General features: G+C 40.8%; 1 protein-coding gene across 1 annotated transcript in view; it reads right to left on the bottom strand.

Moving 5' to 3' along the window:
* Positions 1–15,862, bottom strand: part of si:dkey-181m9.8 — a 32,746-nt gene extending 16,884 nt beyond the window's left edge. Inside the window, exons 1-13 of the mRNA XM_017711386.2 lie at positions 15,633–15,862; positions 13,285–13,375; positions 12,114–12,179; positions 11,860–12,026; positions 10,557–10,723; positions 9,829–9,917; positions 9,534–9,680; positions 7,307–7,411; positions 5,982–6,215; positions 3,326–3,417; positions 3,061–3,249; positions 2,361–2,543; positions 200–298 (exon numbers count right to left, since the gene is read on the bottom strand). Of these exons, the coding sequence (XP_017566875.2) occupies positions 200–298; positions 2,361–2,543; positions 3,061–3,249; positions 3,326–3,417; positions 5,982–6,215; positions 7,307–7,411; positions 9,534–9,680; positions 9,829–9,917; positions 10,557–10,723; positions 11,860–12,026; positions 12,114–12,179; positions 13,285–13,375; positions 15,633–15,677 (1,674 nt within the window). The 5' untranslated portion in view covers positions 15,678–15,862. The remainder of the gene's footprint in view (positions 1–199; positions 299–2,360; positions 2,544–3,060; positions 3,250–3,325; positions 3,418–5,981; positions 6,216–7,306; positions 7,412–9,533; positions 9,681–9,828; positions 9,918–10,556; positions 10,724–11,859; positions 12,027–12,113; positions 12,180–13,284; positions 13,376–15,632) is intronic.
* Positions 15,863–20,885: the final 5,023 nt, after the last annotated feature.

Raw genomic sequence — 20,885 nt, 5'->3', positions numbered from 1 at the left:
CACATGTTCTGTTAATTTGCATTTATTTATGCAGTTACTGAATAATTTGCCTTATAATTTGGTCATGTAAATTAGGATGGACAAACCAAAATATACCCTGGTCAGTAAGAGGTTAAGTAAAATCTTAGTCATGTTATAATACAAAACATGAATGGGTCTTGTGAAGGTGTACTAGAATCTGAGGAAGAGAAGAGCTTACGTGAGCACACCAGCGGAAGTTCGGCATCTCCTGCAGAGCCTGGTCCCTCAGCTTCCTTTGAAACAGCTCGTGCGTCTGCGGGTCCAGATAATGTCTGATCTGTGAACAATAGAAGCACAACTGAGTTTCAAGAAAAATGCCGGAAGAACAACTACACCAGGGGTCGGCAACCCAAAACTAAAAAGAGTTATTTTGTCCTTTCAACAAAATAAACTATCCTCGGGAGCTAGAACATTTCATGTCCATTTTACCATCTTGGATGTAAAGGCGTCTCAGTATGTGCTAATGTTCTAGTATAAGCTATAAAGTGAACATGCAGACTGGTTTAAGCTTTAGCTCGACTATAGCTGCTTTTCTCGCATCTCTGGCAGGAAACTTTTCCTCAAAACTGGAATCATCTCTTATAAAATGTCTCGTTTGGTTTTTTTTTTTACTAGGCTTAAGTCAGCTTCTCAATCGCCAGCTTCTTGCCTGAACTGCTGCACCATTTAAGACGGAACAGGAACAAGAAGCTGGCGAGTGAAAAGCTGAGCAACTTTTAAGTGTTTGATAGGTTGATAGTGGTTGCGTTTACAAAAGCCAATAAATCCATTCGCCTAAAAATTCTTGCTTTATCTCAAATCGGTCTCTAGCTACTAGATAGGCGAGATTGTTGTCTGCATTGTTATGGTGACCGGTGGTCTGCGGGCCAACATTCAGGGTTAAAGGGTGACAAATTATTGTAAAAACTGTGTTAAACGATCGGCAGAGCTTTATTTTACTGTAAAGGAGAATTATTTAACTTTTACCTAAAAATCTAGCTCTGCTGTGGAGCAGCAACAGGGCAGTAAAAGAGCCGCATGTTGCCAACCCCTGAACTACACAATGTAATGGTCTACATCAGGAGTCATCAGCTCCATCAGGTTCAACAATAAATGAAGCCTCATGCATATTTTATACGCTAGTTACCATGTAGTAAAAATAACAGGAAAAGCAATGATGAACAAAATATAAAACAATATAAAATAATATAGCATAATAAAATCTCAAATGATTTATAGTCTGGATAAACTATCCGTACTATTTTGCTCATATAGTGAGATTTTAGCTTCACTTGTTAAAAAAAAAAAAAAAAGTTCTATTTCTGCACATAGAACTCGTCAACATAAAAATATGTTTGGCTAAACCAATTAAACATTCTTTTGGCAATTGTCCTGAATAGATTCACTGTTTATTCCTGTATTCTAAAGACTTTAGCGAGCCACACTAAAAACGATGTGAGTAGTGAAGAATAAAGTAAGAAGAAACTTGACACACATTTGTCCCAGCAGCAGTTGACAACCTTCAAACTTGGACAAATCTTTCAAGTTCAATTCAAGACCAGAAAGTACGACCCCTGGTGTACAACGGCAGCTGTGTTCACATGGAAAGATTTTTACCAATCCGATTAAATACATTGCATTTACAGATTCGGACGGAGGTGTTTATATCCTCACTCTATTAAACAATCTGATGGAAAATCTTCGTTTACATGCTCACTATAAGTAATCCGATCTAAACTGACGCGCATGCATAGAGAAGCACTACGTAAACGTTACCATGACTGTGAACATCACATGAGGTCCAGTCAGAGTGAGATGAATTTTCAGTTGGCGTGCTTGTGTTTTTAATCACTTTAAAAATGTGTCAGAAAAATGTACTGCATATGTGCTTATTAAAGAAGACCGAGAGGAAGACGTCGTGTTCTGGGTCACATAAGCTGGACACCCATCACACCTCAAGCTTTGAAAGATCAGAGCAGAAACTTTGTCTCTTCTGCAGACCAGTTTCTGCTCCTGCCATGTTGAACATTACAAACTTTTGCCAGAGCCGGTTTATGAGTTCTCTGCTTCTGCGATGACGTGAGGCACACGTTGCTGAACGTATTTGCACGATGTGATTGGAAATGTAATCGGATGCAGGCATCTACACGGTTATTATTCTTCTATTTAACAGATTATTTACAGAAGAAATTGTATTCCGAATGGCCTTAATCTGACTAGGCTATTTCGTTTGAAGTGTATACATCGACGTATTCTATTCTGATTGAGCTATTAGTCAGATTATTAAAGGATTATTAGGCTGCATGTACATGTGGTTATTCAGTGACCTCCAGGTATTCTGCAGAGTCTGGCCTGCACACCTGTGTGTCCAACAGACTGAAGTACTCCATTGATTCCTCCCTGCGTCCTGCCCCGCGCACATCAGGCTGGTTACACAGCGGGCAAACCGCGTGGACGATGCTCTTCTCTTTAATAACGGATGAGAAGTAGGCCTTGAAACAGCTTTCACAGAATGTACATGAGCAATGCGTCATGGTGATCATCTGAGGAAAGAAGAAGCAGCAAGAGCTTCAATTTAATTTGAATTTATCAATTAAGTGATTCAATATATTATATGTCTGACAAGAAACCAGCTGTTGTGTTTTTTTATTTTAGTTTTGTTAATTTTTCAGCGTAGGGCAAGTGATACAGCACTCTAAACCACATCAACAAGTCTGTGGAGCCTTTATTTTGTATGGGTTGAGAAAAGTTTTTAAAATTGTTCTCAAGGAAAAAATTTGACTGATTATTGGCTTCTATTGTTTGTTAGCAACATCAGCCTTATAGCTCCAGTGCTTAACTAAAGAAGCAAAATATGGGCCGAACATGTCTTGGCTCATAGGCTACATTTGGGAAGTGAAAAACTGAATTTAATTTTTGATGAACTATTCCTTTAACATTGAAGAAAAAAAACAAACAGTTTCAGATCAGGTGGTCTAAAGCAGGTGAAACAGTAAACTCCCCCAGATGACTGAGAACAACCTTGTCGACCTTGAGAAGAAAGGGCTCAGTCCATCTAACCTTACTGAAGGACATCTGTTCCTGGCAGATGGGGCAGTCATGAGAGAGGTATTTGAGAGCGGACGGGAGGTCTCGGCACGCCTGCACCGCTTCCAGCACATCGGTAGGGCTGAAGCTGCAACCCTCCAGGCTCAGGATGCTCCTGAACATGTCGGCTTTCTCACCCTCAACACCCTCCGGGACTGGTACCTGGTGGTGGAGGCTGCTAAGTTAGCGGAAAAATCTGGAGGAAATCTGAGTGTCAACTCGTTTGCAGTCTGCTTACCTGAGAGCCCTGAAACTTTTTCAGCCGGATGAGAATTTGCTGTTCGTCCACCGTGACGACCCGTTTTGGTTCTTTTAGGACATGCTCTGCATCTGCATCAAATGATCACACAAATTAGATCATTAGAGAGCAGCATGGCAGCATTTAATCGAAAAAATCAGAAATTATATGAGTTAGTTTCGGCCACGCAAGCTGACTGGTTGAGAGGCGCTCTAACCGCGCTGATATTTCACCATAACATCACGGGTTTTTCACTCCGCTAAGACGCTGTTGCTAAGTAACGACTTTGACAGCTGTAGGAGACGCTCAAGCCATTTGAATGTTTTTACTTCTTACTTTGCCACAAACAGAAAACGGACACTTTTAACATCACATTTGACCGACAGCCGATTTGGTCCGACTCTGAAGATGAGACGCCACTAAATTCCCAAACTGTCGTCACCACTGAGCAGCTTTTCAGTCGCAGCTGTGACAGAAGAACAGCTGAACAACCTGGAATCAGCCAGAAATGAACCCAACACCATTCGCCAGACGTGTCTGATCTTCAGAGTCGGACCAAATCAGACTGAGCCATAAAACTGACCCAAGAAAGAACAAAAGCTGCTCAGTGGTGACGACAGTTTGGGAATTTAGTGTAAGGAGCTGGAGAACGAACTGCCGGCTGAGCAGCGAGTGGGCGGAGCTCGTTACTCTGACGTAGCAACAAGCTGTTGGTTAAGGAGCTTTAATTAGGAGGAAGTAACTGAACATTAAAACATATTAATGTATTAACATTCACGGCCAGTTTATTCATTTCTTACTGTATCTATTGTACAAAAGCAATAGAACACTTGAGGCTGTGTGTTATTGCGTATAACATCACAGCTGTGATGACCTGTGTTATTTTGTGATAACACACTCCGTCTCAGGTTCTACTGCTTAAGAATCTTAGGCGTGGTCCGCACATATCCAGGCATTTTATGTCACTTAGGACTTTCTGAAAATGCTCTCTCAGGTGGAGATTTCTGTGTTTTCATCATATTGTTAACTTGCACATGGTTCGTGTTGTTTTCGTTTAACAAACATGAAGAACTCTTGGTAAATGCCACTGACAACTAGGCTGTTTCTGTATGCTCTGCAACAAACAGCTTGAAAACGTGTTTATAACTCGAATTACTTTACTTATGGGCACCAGAACCTACTGCCCACAGTTCTTTTAGACATGGTGTCAATTCAACTGCAAATAATTAAAGTCTCTCAATGATTCTAAAGATATGGGATCAATAAACAAAATCACATTAAAAAAATCTACTGGAGTTATGATATCTGGAAAAACTCCACTTCACTGATTGATCAGGATTGTGTGGTCATTACAGGCACAGTGATGTAGCCATGAAAACTTAAGCCCCACCACATCATGAGGTAGATGTTTTTATTACTTTTTAAGCTTTTATTTTCTGCACTCAATGTTTTGTGCAATGCATCGGTTCACAATATTTTTCCTGAGGCATTTGACATCAAGTTTTATGAGGCATGCTCACAAGCGGACACGAGTCATTTGTGTGGACAGAGACATTTTCAAAAGTAAATTAATGTTGGTGTGGAGAATTTTTTTTTTTTTTAAATCACACATGTGGACGAGTCCTTAGTTCACCTATAAAGAACACTGAGATCTGTGCTTATAAATGGGTAGCATCAATAATAATAATAGTAATAATAATGATAATAATAATAAAGGTGTTATTTTCAGGACTATTTTCAAACATAAAACTACAAATTATTGTCTAGTTTATTGTACTATTATTCCTTCAGTCACATTTCTGTATTCAGTGTATTTTTAATAGTTGTGACGTAATCAAACTGCTAAACCGAAGTCATAAGTGACAAAAAAAGATACACATCAAATTCATAACCATCAATCATTTTATCTAATGCCAAAATATTTTTTTTTCTCATTAAAATATGAATGCAGCTTTGATGTTAAAGAATTGCCTCTTAAACTCCTTGGAACTGCCGGCGGTTCCAAAACGCACTTCATCATATTCTTCATAATTTTCATATTTCATAAGCTACATTAAAAAGCTGCATGTCATATGAGAGCTGTAACTGTCTTCTTTCCAGTCAAATAGATAGGTAATGTAATTTTAAACAATTATAACAGAAGAAGCTGAGCACTCAATTTGTTTTGTCCACCGAATGTCGACCCATTTTCCCACATTTCCCAGATTCCACAAATCTGGGCTATAAACTACAAACACACTTCAGTGATCTGCTCTGTAAATATTATTTTTCTAAAATAATACAAAGAGCATCTACGATTTTGGGCTTTCAGCAGTAAATTGTAAGCATATAGCAATATGTGATCATAAAACACGTTCTGTTAATTTGTGGGGAACTTAAATAAATAAATAAATAAATAAAACAAACATTTGCATTTATTTCATGCAGTTACTGAATATTTCGCCTTAGCATTTAGTCATGTAAATTCAGATGAAAAAACAATATATACCCAGGAGAATAAGAGGTTAATATTAACAAAACAGACAGCTAAAATGAGTTTTTGCTCTCTTATAAAATTTCACTTACACTCCTCTGGTAATTAAAAAGAATCGGAATGTAATCAGAAAGGCCAGAGATTTACGCCCCTGCTATTTCCATCATTCATCTCTTCAGATACCTCTGTAGTGTCTGAAGGTGATCACGGCCTGATCTGGCTGAGCAAAAGGGTAGGTCACTCCAACAACCTCCCCTCCGCCATTCTGTTTCCTTTGGAAGTAAATAGTGAGCTTATTCTTCATCCTGTTAGGAGAGACTCCCGTGGGGAGGCGGCTGACCAACACCCTGTGCCGATTATCCAACAACCCTGGCTGGGCAAAGCGACTGTCACCACATCTCCAGGCACGTGGAATATCTTTAAGGGATAAGTACAGAGAAGTTCTTATTAGTTCACAATTTATGCAGCAATATGTGTATTTAGTATCATTTTATATTCCAATTCTATGGATACACATGACATGAAATGAGGTTACTAAGATGTAGGTTACTGAATGTAATGATGACTAGTAAAGCTACACATGCTCTTTGGTATCATTATGGCAAGTAAGCAAACATTTGCCAAATTACTTTCTCAAATAGGCACTGTAGATACTGCTTTTGAATAACAATAATAACAAATCTTGCTTATCTACACACTCATACTTGCTAATTTTAAAATTAGTGCCTGCAACACAAAAACAGGGCAAATGGAGAGACACCTGATAATAGTTTGGGGGCTAAAGACACCAACCTATTCGGCTTTAAAAGCAGAATTTTTTGCCATCTGAGTCTTATGGGGCCTCATATTTTATACTTAATAACGCACCCTGCGTTTTCAATAGGACTTAGGTCTGGACTGCAGACAGGCCAGTTTAGCACCTGCATTCTCTGATTATGCAGCCATGCTGTTATAATGAGAATGGATGTCTTTGAAAAAGACGTAGTTTAGAAGGCAGCGTATGCTGCTCCAAAATATCTTCCAACGTTAATGGTGCCTTCACAGATAAGCCAGGTACCCATGCCATGAGCACATACACACCCTGATAACAATCTGGAGGGTCCTTTTCTTCTTTGGCCAAGAAAATACAGTGTTCATTATTACCACAAATCATTTGAAAGGTGGATTTGTCAGATGACAGTACACGTTTCCTCTGTGCATCAGAGGTGCTTGAGACCAAAGAAGTTGGGGGTGTTTCTGGATGTTTGTGATCAACATTTTAATAACAAATCTTGTAATAACAAGAACCCAGATCTATATTTACATAACCCAAAATATGTCTGCTTCTCCAATATGTTGGGGCATCCATTTATGACATATTTGCAAAAAACACTATGATGGTGAAACTGTTTTTTGTGCCGTTTTATTTAAATGCAGGTCAAAGTAGATTTAGAAATCGCTGCTTTCTGCTTGTATTTACATTTCACATATTGCACCAACTGTGTTTGAATCAAAGTTTTGTTTCTTACCTTTATCTTTGTGGTCAAGCTGATAAATGTTGACAACCCTTTCCAGCTGAAGGCTTTTAAACAGGTTGTTGATGTCATCTGGGTTGGAGACATTTGTGTTCGGAGCTAGAACAGGCAAAACAACGAACAACGATAATGTCTTGCAAAGCATAGAGATACAGCATTTTTTATCACAAATAAAAAAAAACTATAAAAAATAATGAAATGCTCTATAATTACGTTCTGACATATTTGACATTAATTTAAAGGGCCCACATGCTACTTTTCCCCTATATTTTATTTGAGCTTTGTTCTGCTTGGAAGGCCGCTTTCAGAAAGCAGTCCAGCTTGAAACACTCCTCAGAATGTCAAAGTGAATGGGGAGGGGCTAAACTGCTGTAGGTTGAATAGGTTGACATATGTAAATGTGTTGCTTTTTTGGTGCCATCACAATTCAAAACGGGTTGCTTTTGCCTTTTAGTTTCCATATATATGGAGTTAAAGTGAGGAAAGTTGGTTCTCATAATGTGGATCATTATCTAGTATCTCAAAACAGATACACACTTTGACACTGTATTCTATCAGTGTGTCCTATTTCAGGTGCTGCGTCCTTCAGAGGCTGCATTTGAAGGCCGATTGTGTCACAGTGGCACGACTAGGCTGTCCCATTTTGAAGGCTCCTTCATACACGGCCGAGTAATGTGTCCTTTTCCATGGCAACAAAAGATCCATCGGGAGCAAAAAGCAACCTCATCAGTAGCCAGCTCTAATAATAGAAAATAACTAAAATCAAAGTTTCTGACTCCACCTTTAACCTCTTCAACTCCATGGGACCACTGGTGGTTCCAAAACACACTTCATCATATTCTTCATGACTTTCATATCTCATAAGCTACATTCAAAAGGTGCGTGTCATATGAGGCTGTAACTCTTCTTTCCAGTCAAATAGATGGGTGATGTAATTTTAAACCCTTAGAATAGAAGAAGCTGAACTCAACTTTTTTTGTCTACTGAAAGTCGACCCATTTATCCACAAATCTGGGCTATAAACAGGGATGGGGGAGTAGAAAACTAGCGCACTACTTTTTGTAGTTAGCTAAAAATATCTGTAGCTAGTATCTGTAGCTACTACAGTTTTATGAAATGTAGCTAGTAGCTGTAGCGCCTACAAAGTTTTGTGTAGCTATAGTGAAAATTTTCACTACAATTTCGCTACAGGCTTCAGTCAAACCGTGCAAAATGAACCACAGAGTGTGGTCGTTCACTGAGCTGGTGGCGACTGTGCAATCCTGACCGAGCCGCGGACAGCTTGAGCAAGCTGATCACCCCCAACTAGTAGGCTTAACTCCGGGGTCACAACCAAAATGTTAAATAGAGCTGTTTTGTCCTTTCAGCAAAAATCAAACCACCTTGGGAGGCACGACATTTTATGTTCGTTTTACCATCTTGGCTGTAAGTATATCTCAGTATGTGCTGATATACAGGCTGAAAACATAAACGCAAATGTCTCTCAATGTTCATGAGGCTGAAGTCGCTTCTCATTCTCCAGCTTCTCGTACGAATTGTCCCGTTCCAACATAAATGGTGCTTGAGGCGCCAGATTGTCCTGCTGCGCCATTTAAGGTGGAATGGAGGAATTCGAATGAGAAGCAGGAGAAAGAGAAGCTGAGTTGCTGCAGATTAAATGTATCAGAATCCAGAGTGATTTGTAAATGTAAATACATCCGTTCATCTCCAAATGATCAAAGTTTGTTTTCTTTCTCTTTGCCGTTTCGTTATCTGCATTGCTATGGTGACCAGCAGTCTGCACATAAGTCTTCAGCGTTAAAGGGTGAATTAGCAGTTCTACACTAACTCCAGCGTTAAAGCTTTTACAAAGGAATAAATAAATCAAATAAAATTTTACATTTCATGCAGTTACTGAATAATTTGCCTTACGATTTGGTCACGTAAATTCAGATGGAAAAACCAAAATATACTCATGAGCATAAAAAGTTAAAGAACTTTAAAGGAACTTGACGAGAGCGGTGTTTCGTGGTGCAGCACTAAGATTGGGAACAGCGGTGCCGTGATACAAACAGAAAATCCTCTGTAGGGCAGACCGTCTCATTTCGGTTTAGCCTTCGCGGGTCTTTGAAGGACACGCCTTTGTAGACCGCGTCCTTGGAAGGATCCAGCGCCTGAATTGGAAATCTGGTCTCCATAAAACATAAAAAAAAAAAAAAAAAAAAAAACCAAGAAGCTTTACCAGTAGCGCTGGTGATGAATGGATTTGTTGGAGGGTTGTCCTGGACATCCGATGTACCAAATGTAATTCCAAAGTCCAGCAACTCCTGTGTGTAGGATCTCTTTACACCGCTCCCTTCTCCAGCACCCTTTGCACTCTTGGGCAGAGCTGAGGAACATCACAGTGAGTGAGAAATGGAAAACGAAACCACTGTAAAGCGGGTAAACATGTAAGGCTCAAGGAATGTTTATCAGACTTAAAAGAACAAGGAAACTATTCCATAAAAACAGGCACTGGATAGCGAGTGAGAGCTTACTGTTGCTGGTAGACTGGCTCATAGATGATGAGGACATTTCAGGGTGAGAGGACTTCCTCTGTACAGAGTTAGTGCTGGTGTTAGGCCAACTGAAAAAAAACAGAGATAATCTTACTAGACTATACTTCCCTTGGTACTTTTTTACTTTTTATTATGTCTGTCAAAGTATGATAAAGGATATATTAATGCCACTATTTCTAAATAGCTAAATAAAAAGGTAAATAAATAATAGAATAAAGTTTTTTATCAGGTACTTTCTATTGTCCCTAACCAATAAACTCGTGAAAGTATTGCATTTTTTTTTGTATGACTTTTTTTTTTTTTTTTAAATAGATCTTTTTGACTTCATTTAAAGTTGAAAGATTTTGATTTATCCTGAGCTTGGTTTAAAAAAAAAACAAAAAAAACCCTGTTCCACATTTTTATGTCATCACCGATCCCAGGTTTTACTTGATAGGTGGAGCCTTATTTTAGCCAAGGGGACTGAATAAGTATGCTAAAAATAAAAAATAAACAGAATATAATCTGTAAAACACTGAAATAAAATCGTTATAGTTGCAGGTTTAATATTATAATAGTCTTTTTTTTAGATGTGGCCCTACAGGTTTTATTTTGTCCGTTTTAACATATTTAATCTTTGAAAAACAATATTATGCTGCATATCGTGTATAGGAAAAATGTCTTGCAGCACTGTGATATAATATTTTTGCCATTTCACACACCCATACCTGCCCTGAGCTGAAGAAGGATTGGGACGATCCTGCCATTCCACGGGCGGATGCTCTGTGCCAGGAGGTAGTTTGGCAGTTCTAACCGGATAAGTGGCAAAAAGAGGCGTTTCCCGTTGAAAAGCCGAAACCATCTCCTCCAAGACAATGGATAGGTTGGACCAACCCTGGCAAGCATGGAACTGATGTGCTCATCCGAATCATGTAAACTATTTTTTCAGTGTACTTTGGTATATTTGCAAGGAAAGAAATCAAATTTGAACCTAGTAACATTTGTACTTGGCCACAAATCTCATTCAGCAGCGTTATCATTTTATTTGAAACCAGGAGCGCATCAAAAAGCAAAGAACAGCACTTCTTTCTTAGGAATATTCTAAGTACTCAAAAGTTCTAAGTACTAAGAAGGTCCACTGCAGTTCAATAAGCTCAGTACGCAAAGGAAAATTCCACCAATACAGGGTGATTCACAACGATTAATCCGATTTACTACCGTGAGGCGCCTAGGAACCAATCACATACCAACTGAAAGAGGGGGTCATAGAGTTTCTGATGGTCAGTATGGCAGTGAAACTCTAACAGCTGAGCTCAAGACTCGATGATCTCCGAAATCGCACTGAAAGAGCCGTGAGTACAGTGACACCGGACACTCTCAATTGGATTCATTAAAATGGAAGAGGCCTTCATCCTCAATTAAACCATTTACAATTGACTGCATTGTTCTGTACTGAATTACAAGTGAAGTAAATCATTTTGGAATTGAATGTCTTTTTGAATCACCCTGTATTTTCTAAATCTTTTAGATTTAGATTTCTAAATCCCCCCCCGATTTATCATTATTTTACCATCAGAAGACTCAATGGTGGATTTGGAAAGTACATAAAATGGATATATTTGAATTGCAGACATCACCAACCCGGTTCCTATCACCACCACTGTAAAAAAAGCTGTAAAGCTGTAAAACTGTAAAGCTGTAAAGAGCATAAAACCGCTCTGCCTATGGCTACGTTGACATTCGGTATTCTGTATTTTTTCCTCATTCCTGTCTCCCCCCCGTTTGTCATATTGTATGTGCTCGGACGGAGTGATGGCCAATTTCGCTGGTACTTGTGACTAGTGACAATAAAGGTTCATCATCATCATCATCTCAACAACTGAATTATGCAGAAATGTAAAAGAAATTGGTGGAATTTCCCTTGACATTTTTTTTTTTACTCCCTACTTTTGTACTTATATTCAGGCTGCTCTTGGAGAATTCATTAGGCATTAGATATTATTTCTCTATTTCCCTGAATGGCTGACTCACAGTCTTCCAGTTGCTGAGGCAGTGAAGAAGAACGTGGCCTTTGGCATCCACACTGCTGCTCCTGCTGTTAATCACCATGGAGGGGGCGGGGCAGACATAGCACCGTGGTGGGTTCTGAGGGTGGGTCTCGTGGATCCAGATGCACACTGGGATGTTGTATTTGTTACCTTGGAAACCAAGAATATCACATTTCCTGAGCTGTGCCACATATGGTGTTGGAGAAACGTGCTGTTTCTTGTGGGCACTGTATTTACCTTCATACACAATAGGCACAGTCCCATGCAAATGAACCAGCTTCTTTCTGTCATTGTTCGGATAATCTGTAGAAGCAAAAGAACCCAACGTTACTACATTACGCCTGCAAGCATTAGCTGCTAATGGATGATACATACAGGTACGCTGGTATCGGTATCAGACAACAATACTGATTTTGTTCGCAAGTAGATTAAGACATTCTTTTGGCAGCGATCAGGAAGCATGGTCGACTAAATATCTATCTCACAGTCTTAAGCAAAACGATGAGTTACAGACAAGCTGAAGTGGAGGATATTGCAGGATGCCCATCATTCTAGTAATATTAGTGTCTAAGTAAACAAAATGTCATTACTGAAAAATGTATATACTTTCTTTGAGAGTCAAATAGGTCTTTGACATTAAACTACACACATATCTCTCCTGAAATACATTCATTTGTGTAAGCAAAGCGCTTATTTACAGTTATCTTAGATGACCAACTTTTGGTGATGAGGTGGCCAATAGCTGGTCATATGAGACATGAGGTCATTTGGACAGATTGCAAACAGTACAGCAAGCGTATGGCTACTGTTCAGCTGCACCATAACAGAAGAATCTGTTTGCTGTACATGTAGAACTGAATAATGACAGGGCTGTACAAGGCACAGGGAGTAATCAGCAGGAGGCATAATTGCTCGAATGCTCATTGAATTGAAAAAGAGTGAGTGAAAAATTAATTGTTGGTTGCAACCGAAATGTAGACATTCAAAACATCAAAACACATTATGAAAACCACTTATGCTCTTAGGTACAGCAGATCTTATGTAGAGCAGATCACTGAAGAGATGCCATCTGAGACCCAGTTTCTAGCTCAGACTTGTGGAAAAATGGGTCGACTTTTAGTGGGGGAAAAAAAGGTTGTGAGTTCAGCTTCTACTATTATAAGGGTTTAAAATTGCTTTAACTATCCATTTGACTGGAAACAAGACAGTTACGGCTCTCGTGACATCCACCTTTTGAACGAAGCTCATAAAATATGAACGTTATGAAGTAAAGAACAAGTGCGTTTCGCAACCACTGGTTGTCTCAAGGAGTTAAAGAGGTTAAATAGTCCTTAAAATTGCTGCGTTGGATGCCAGAGGAGGAAATGAAGACTACAATTACCAGAAAAGCCATAAAATGCTAACTTACAGTAATAGTCCACATGCAGCTGCAGATCTGGAAAAGCTGATGTGACCTCCCTGACATCAGCCAGAACTTCCGCTGGGAAGCAATAGTTACACTGTCGACAAAGACCAACATCATGAGAAAACTCGAAAAGAAAACAAGTAGACAAGCAAGCAAACAAGTGATGAAGCCACAAAACCGGTCGCTTCCTGGGTGAAACCACACTGATCGGCTCAGATGCTTTCTGTGACAGTTTGGCCAGACGTTGACATGGGCCTGCGCTTGATGAAGAAAAGAAACTGCTTCCAGTTTTCTCTGCAGATTGGGCCGATGAGATGGTCAACGTTCTGCTCATCCGTCACATTTTAGATTAAGATTAAGTGACCCTTATTAGTCCCACAGTGGGGAAATTTCACCACTCGCATTTAACCCATCCGTGAAGTGAAACACCACATAGTGAGCACACACACACTAGGGGGCAGTGAGCACACTTGCCCGGAGAGGTGGGCAGCCCAATCCGCAGTGCCCGGGGAGCAGTTGGGGGTTAGGTGTCTTGCTCAAGGACACCTCAGTCATGTGCTGTCGTGCTGGGCTCTGGGTATCGAACCGGCAACCTTCCGGTCACAAGGCTGGTTACCTAACCTCCAGCCCACGACTGCCCCAGAAAGCTTTAAAAGTGGTACTTGAATTAAAAAGCCATGGTTTGTGTACATAACATCCACATGACTGAAGCACATTGCATCAACTAAACAGAGACAAACTGTGTTGCCGGAATATATAATTTTATGGAAATGACCTACACATCGGTATCAAGTCGACAGCAAGTGCATTTCCGTAAGCCACACCACAAACTAACTACCATTCCCTGAAAAAACTTTAGATGTTACAGGTCCAAACGTTTGTAGAAGTCTGCTCATCCAGCTTTCTTCTGACATTAAGGGTATTAACGGCAAGCAGGCCAAGGCTTTACACTAGATGTTGAAACACTGCTGTGAGGAGTTGATTGCATTCTGCCCCAAGAGCAATAGTGAGGTCGGGTACTGATGCTGGATTATATCTGGATCACTACAACTCATCCCAAAGGTACTCAAAGGTGCTCCATCACTCCAGAGAACACCTATCAGCATCCTTAAACGGATAAATAACAGCAATTTTAGGATATGCGTGCGTGTTTATTAAAAGGGTATTCAGGCCTATAACTAACATTTTATCTTATCTGCCATGTTACGTAAGATTGTGTAGCACAGTCATTGCATCCTTCAGCCTCATCAGTTTAAGACAAGTCATGATTTTTGTAGTTCCATCCATTAGGGTCTCCTCACTACATTACCCGGCATGCATTAGGAACGTGATCACATCATTTGGAACCTCTCTATAATGAAATCCACTGATGTGTAGGCTAATAAATACATACAGGGGTTTCTTAACGTTATATGACTTTCCTCTACATTAGCCAAGCAGCTTGGGGGGACAAATCTAACAGCCTGTTCCTTCTCATGTTTACGGGACCCCTAGTGTCATTTTGCAGTCCTTCGAAAAATCCACTGCGTTTGCTTTTGCAAGGGAACACAAAATTATTGTGAGGGAACACAATGATTTACTTGTGCTATTTCTTTTTTTTTTTTAACCACTGCCCCTTAGAGGCTTCATAGCGTTAAATATCCACCCAGAAGCAGCTGTAGGTTAACTTCCCACCTTCAAAATGCATCATCAGAGGAGGGTTTGCCTAGTCTTTATCTAGAAAATCGCCCTCTTAAGACTACTGGGCCACTTCTGTTCGAGGCGAGCAGGCATGTTTACACCAGATCCAGCCTTTTCGCTTTCTAAATTTTGGCCAGTGTCCCTTTAAGACCACACAGGACATTCGCCCAGAGAAACACTAAACACTGATGAGAAGCCTCGTCGTCTCAAATGGAGACATCGCCGACTAGTTAAGCTATTAGTATTCCTGTCAGACGGTTAAACACAGCGAGCCTCAGCCTCTCAGGCTGGGTACCAGCTTACGTTCCGAATAGCCAGTTATTTTCGAGGCTAAAGTGGGCTTACTATCCCCCATCTTCTAAATTTCCCTGTTCCACCTTAAATGCTGCCTCAAGCGCCAGAAGGTAACTGCTGCACCACTTAAGGTGGAACGGGACAATTCGAACAAGAGCCTGACGAGCAGGAAACCAACTTCAGCCTCGTCAGGCAGCTATTTGGCAACCATAGCGTTTGTTTTACAGCTGACCTAGCCCTCCAAGACCACTGCTAGTCTATCGAGTTAGTGGTCCTATTCTGGAGCCGTCGAGCTAAGCTGCCTTCTGAGCCAAACTGGCTAGCCGGGTTAGCCGCTTAGCTAAGCCAGCTAACGTAAACATTAGGCGAAAACCTACCTCCGCTAGTGTTTTATACTCCAAATCAGGGGTCACTCGCGACATAACAGTGGCTGATATTGCCCTCGAATCCCCTTCGGAAAACAAGCTGACAGCGTGCAAGTGTGCCGTTTCCCGTCAAGTCAAATCGGATAGTAGTTTCATGCCCACAAGTTCTGTCATAGCTCAAAGTTTACACGCCACAGAGAGAGTTTCGGTTTTCTTTCGGCCGTCCTCGTCATTAGCCGTGCTCGCGTCAGTGTGTCAGATCTACAAATCATACACACGGCTAAGCCCGTACTGCACATTAGACACGATGATTTGAAGATCACCGAAACTGCGTGGTTGCCAGAGAAACCGGTGTTACCGTGTCGAGATGTCCTACTGTAGCCCGTATTTATAGGGAGTGCTCCACTTATTACTGTAGATATGATATTTTGATAGCTTAAACCATTTTCCTGGAAATGCTACCAGCAGCAAAACTAAAGCTAGGATATTTTGACAGCCTAGGTTATTTAATCAGGGGATTAGTAGTAATATAAATTATCTCTTCTGACAGTGACTTACACCTTGATCACTTTTACACAGGTAGGCCAAGGTGGTGATAGGAGTCTTGCCCAAGGACTCTTATTGGTATAGTATAGGGTGCTTGAACCTTAATTTACAGCATAGAAGGCAGGGGTGTTAACCCCTACACTATCCAACCACATCCTGCCCTGACCTGACACAAAAAAACCATGCACCAAAAAAAACAGCATGGAGCTCAAATGTATACAGAGATTTTGAAAAATCTGTGGAATTAACGTCCCCTTAACTTTCATTGCTTCTGGCCAGCAAAATTAGCATAAAATATGTTGTGTTTTGTATGTTGGTTTGCCGGTCAGCAGAAGTTGACGTTAAAGGGTTTTTTTATTCAGAAGGTCTCTGTAACACTAATTCAGTCAGTGAGATGTAAACAAAGTTATTCAGAGTTTCTTGATGTATGACTTGCCAACTTAGATTTCTTTACAGAGGTGGTGATAGGATCCATTTTTTTATATGTGATGTTGTTTGTGGTAAAATCGTGGTAAATCTGGAAAATGATTTTGTCTTACAATTCCCTACACGTACAGCTCTGCCATAAATGGCTTTCAAAACATATCTTTTAGGTCAAATTTTGACCTAATAACTTAAAACAGTGTCTGAGACACAGTGGTGGACAGTAACTAAGTAAATGTAATTTGTCACTGTACTTAAGTAGCTTTTTTGTGTATTTGGACTGAAGTTTCTCCATTCTGGGCGACTTTTTCCTTTCACTCCACTACATTTCAGAGTCTAATATCCGACTTTTTCCTCCGCTACATTTTAAGAAATCTGTCGTTCCTTTTGGTTTCTGTGTGTATAAAAACGTAACATGTCAAAACGAAAGAAGCGCAAAGCCAGAGCACCAATCGGGGCCCAGCGGTCACTTTGTTTAGAGCTGGTTTTGACCTGTTGGTCATACCGACCCAGTGCAGCACGCGGTTCAACGTCAGCGCAGCAGCGTAAAATTTTGGGAGAGTCTGTTCAACATAAATGATGAACTAACCTAACTTTGTGTAAATAGAGCACAATATAGAAATATGTCCACATATGCAGTCGAGACTGACATGGCTTTTTTCTGAATGTCTACAAACACCATTTCATTTTATAGTAAATGAGTTTGGGCTGGTTTATGTTTATGAACAGAGGCCTACAGATCAACATAGTAAAGGAGCTCATCTGTGATCCTGAGTTTAAAGCCAGTTTTTATTCAACTTAAACTTGGAACTAAGTTGTAAATAAATCTGAAACTGAAACTTTGCTTGTGTGTAAAAAGTGATTTCAGAGCCCTGATGGAAACTGTTTACCTTCAGTGTTTTGTGCTTATGATCATTTTAATAGACGTCAGCGTCACTAATTAATGACATTCTATTAAAAGACTGGTTTACCAAGAGAGACGCTGGAGGACTTTCACCTGAAATGAGTTCATGAAGCCAGTCTGGTTATAAAAATGATAACAGGACATCAGAGCCAGAATTACTCTTTTAGTACTTTTACTTTATACTTAAGTACATTTGAAGGCAAATACTTTAGTACTTTTACTCAAGTGTCTTTACTCAAGACATCAGGTCTCGTATTTGTAACCATATAAATTAGTAACCTTCTGTAAGGGAACTTTTACAGGCATTAAACACTTCAGATGTCTGGTTTCTATCACCACCACTGTGTGGTGGACTTGGCATTTCACACATCTTATCCATTTAATTACGCACGCATTTTGGAAATCTGTGGATTTCCACTTTAACGTGCTGATCACCAGCAAAACCTGCTTATGTTTTGGATGCTGGTATGCTGGTCAACCATCATGACCATAGCTTAACCAGCACAAACCAGCTGAGAACAGCATGAAATTGACGCTGGTCTGTTTTTTTAGCAGGTTACTCCACTATGCTAATAATATTCACATGACTGTTCGGATTGTTAGAACAACTGAGGTGCATCCCAAACCGCGCTTGGGTTTTAACTAGAATGCTTAAGCTGGTTTGTACTTGTGTTCTAACTCAAATACTTAATTCTGACCGAACTGCTCAGTTAACATGCTTAAGTGTTGCGTTGAATTCTGACCACCATTGCTAGTGTGCTCTAAATGTTTGCTGTGCCAGATTCTGAGTTGCCCTTTTGGTTGAGATTCTAGTGGACACTTGACTGGACATTAGTGTTACATTCTATCATCTGTCTAAGAAGCTAGTCGCTTGGCAAGGCTGAAGTAGTAGAATCTTGACAAACCGCGAAGCAGCGTCACTCAAGAAAAAGTGAGTTAAAATGCATTTGTTTGTTCGCTGTTGTACCTTGTCATTGAGCTGAGTCATGACACTCTGCTCTTACACACCCTCTTCAACTCAGTTTAACTGAAGAGTTGAATCAGAGAAAGCAATTACATCTCCAGGGCAGGGGTCTCCCAGGTCCAGGATTGAGAACCGCTGCCTTAGTGGTGCACTTGCAGCTCTCATTTGCATGTGCCAATGAGGCTGTAAGGTGTCTTATTTCTCATTTTGGTGTTCAGTGCGGTGCCTATTAGTGCCTTCTGCCTGCCCTAAGTATAGACTTGAGCAAGGACCACATTATGTGGACCTAGCAATGATCAATTTCCAAAATTACAAGCGGAGTGAATGGTTTTGTTTACAGCTGTCAAATCAACGTAGTGGCAGGGTTTCAGTACAACTCAGTGAGCTAACTGGCAAACTGTGCTACCCTTTTTAAGAGGTTTGAGCACAATGTGTATAAAAGTGTGTCAATAAGCTTGTTGTGGAGCTGTAGTCACGCATTTTTAAAAAATGTTCTCCTCAATTTAGTTGTTTCCAATTCAACCCGCTACTCAGGACTCCCCCAATCACACGATACTACCAACACTAGGAGGGTGAAGGCAGCACAGGCTTCCTCCGAGACCTGTAAAATCAGCCACCGCTTGTTTTCGAACTGCCACTCATGCAATGTCACAGGACGGCCGAAGGCACTCAGAGGAAAGTGCCAACTGCCAGATCTGTTACATCAGCTAACAGACACCTGCACTGACTAGTATCTCATTGAGTGATGGGGGGAGAAGGGGGGCCATCCTACACACCCAGAGAGAGCGAGGCCAGTTGTGCTCTCTTGGACTCCCGACTACGGACGGCTGCAGCATCACCAGGGATCAGACTCTAGATCACCTGATGATAGGGCCAACGCTTAGATGGTTGCGCCACTCAGGAGAACCTACACGTTTCTTCTTGTTGTGAGCTGTGTAACCTTTAGTGTGCTAAATAGCCTGCTATCCTAATGTCAGAGCCAGATTAAGAGAAGCCTGGCCTCTTCCATTATATAAAAAACATGGGTGGGGGGGTTGGTGGTGAATGGAGCCAAACGGCTAAAAACGAAAAGTTAAAATAGTTTCTAATCACTCGCCCAGAACTTTCCTCTCATTTTAGAAAGTAGGAAGGTGTCTTTCACTAAAAAAGCAAAGAAAACGTAACTACCATGTTTTCTACAGCAAACGAGGGGTGGGCAGCAGGACGCTAACATTACTGCTACTGAGCGCTGATTGGCTGGGACCGGAGCAGATCATTGGCTGTTTGTGCTCACTGACGTCATGAACGTACATGAGGTGCAGTTTCAAAGTCCTATAACTCGAGTTTAAAAGCTCTTAAACACATAGCAGCAGTGTTAAAATGGTTCATGCTGTTGGGTGTTTGAATTGGGGATTTGAATGCATTCTTTCTATTAAAATGATTTAAGTGTCTATAAAATATGATTTTGTGCAAATGCTCCATATAAGCCCATTCATTCTAGACTCACTCGGGAAGCTCCCTCTAGCGTTTAAGAAAGCGGGAAGACTTTGCAGTGCTGCTGGGGTTTTTAAACACTGTGTCCACTCACTGTCCACTCTATTAGACGCTCCTACCTTGTCAGTCCAGCTTGTAGGTGTAAAGTCAGAGACGACAGCTCATCTGCTGCTGCACAGTTTGTGTTGGTCATCCTCTAGTCCTTCATCAGTGGGCACAGAACACTGACCACAGCTTGCTGTTGGCTGGATAGTTTTGGTTGGTGGACTATTCTCAGTCCAGCAGTGACACTGAGGTTGTTTAAAAACTCCAGCAGCGCTGCTGTGTCTGATCCACTCAGACCAGCGCAACGCACGCTGACACACCACCATCACCACGTCAGTGTTACTGCAGTGCTGAGAATGAACCACCACCCAAATAGTACCTGCTCTGTGAGGGTCCATGGGGGTCCTGAGCAATGAAGAACAGGGTAAAAGGGGGTAACAGAGTATCAGAGAAACAGATGGACTACAGTCTGTAACTGTAGAACTACAAAGTGCAGCTATACAGTAAGTGGAGCTGATAAAGTGGACAATGAGTGTAGAAACAAGGAGGTGGTCATAATGTTATGCTTGATTGTTGTGTCTCAGATCAGAGTTTAATCTAAAGGAGATAGAAAGGGGTGGTAGTTTTAAAAGAAGGAAATGTGGATGGCACCTCTTTGGGTTAGTCATGGATAATTTGTAATAACCTTTAGTCATAAGGGCAGTAAAGCTGACCATGAAGTTGATGAGGCATCGTAAATCCAAGAGACCTACTGTGTGCTCAAGCAAACTTGTAGTACTGTACAGATGCCACTGGGGGGCAGTATGATTCTTAAAATAAATGTACTACTGAAGTCAAGGCAATTGAACCTGTGCTGCCCTAGTGGAGACTGGAAGCGGATGGGGTGATTATGAAGGGTTGGAGGCCTTCA

This window comes from Pygocentrus nattereri, chromosome 19 (assembly GCF_015220715.1).
Source record: "Pygocentrus nattereri isolate fPygNat1 chromosome 19, fPygNat1.pri, whole genome shotgun sequence".
In the NCBI taxonomy this organism is placed as follows: Eukaryota; Metazoa; Chordata; class Actinopteri; order Characiformes; family Serrasalmidae; genus Pygocentrus; species Pygocentrus nattereri.
This window is presented reverse-complemented; position numbering and strand designations above follow the sequence as displayed.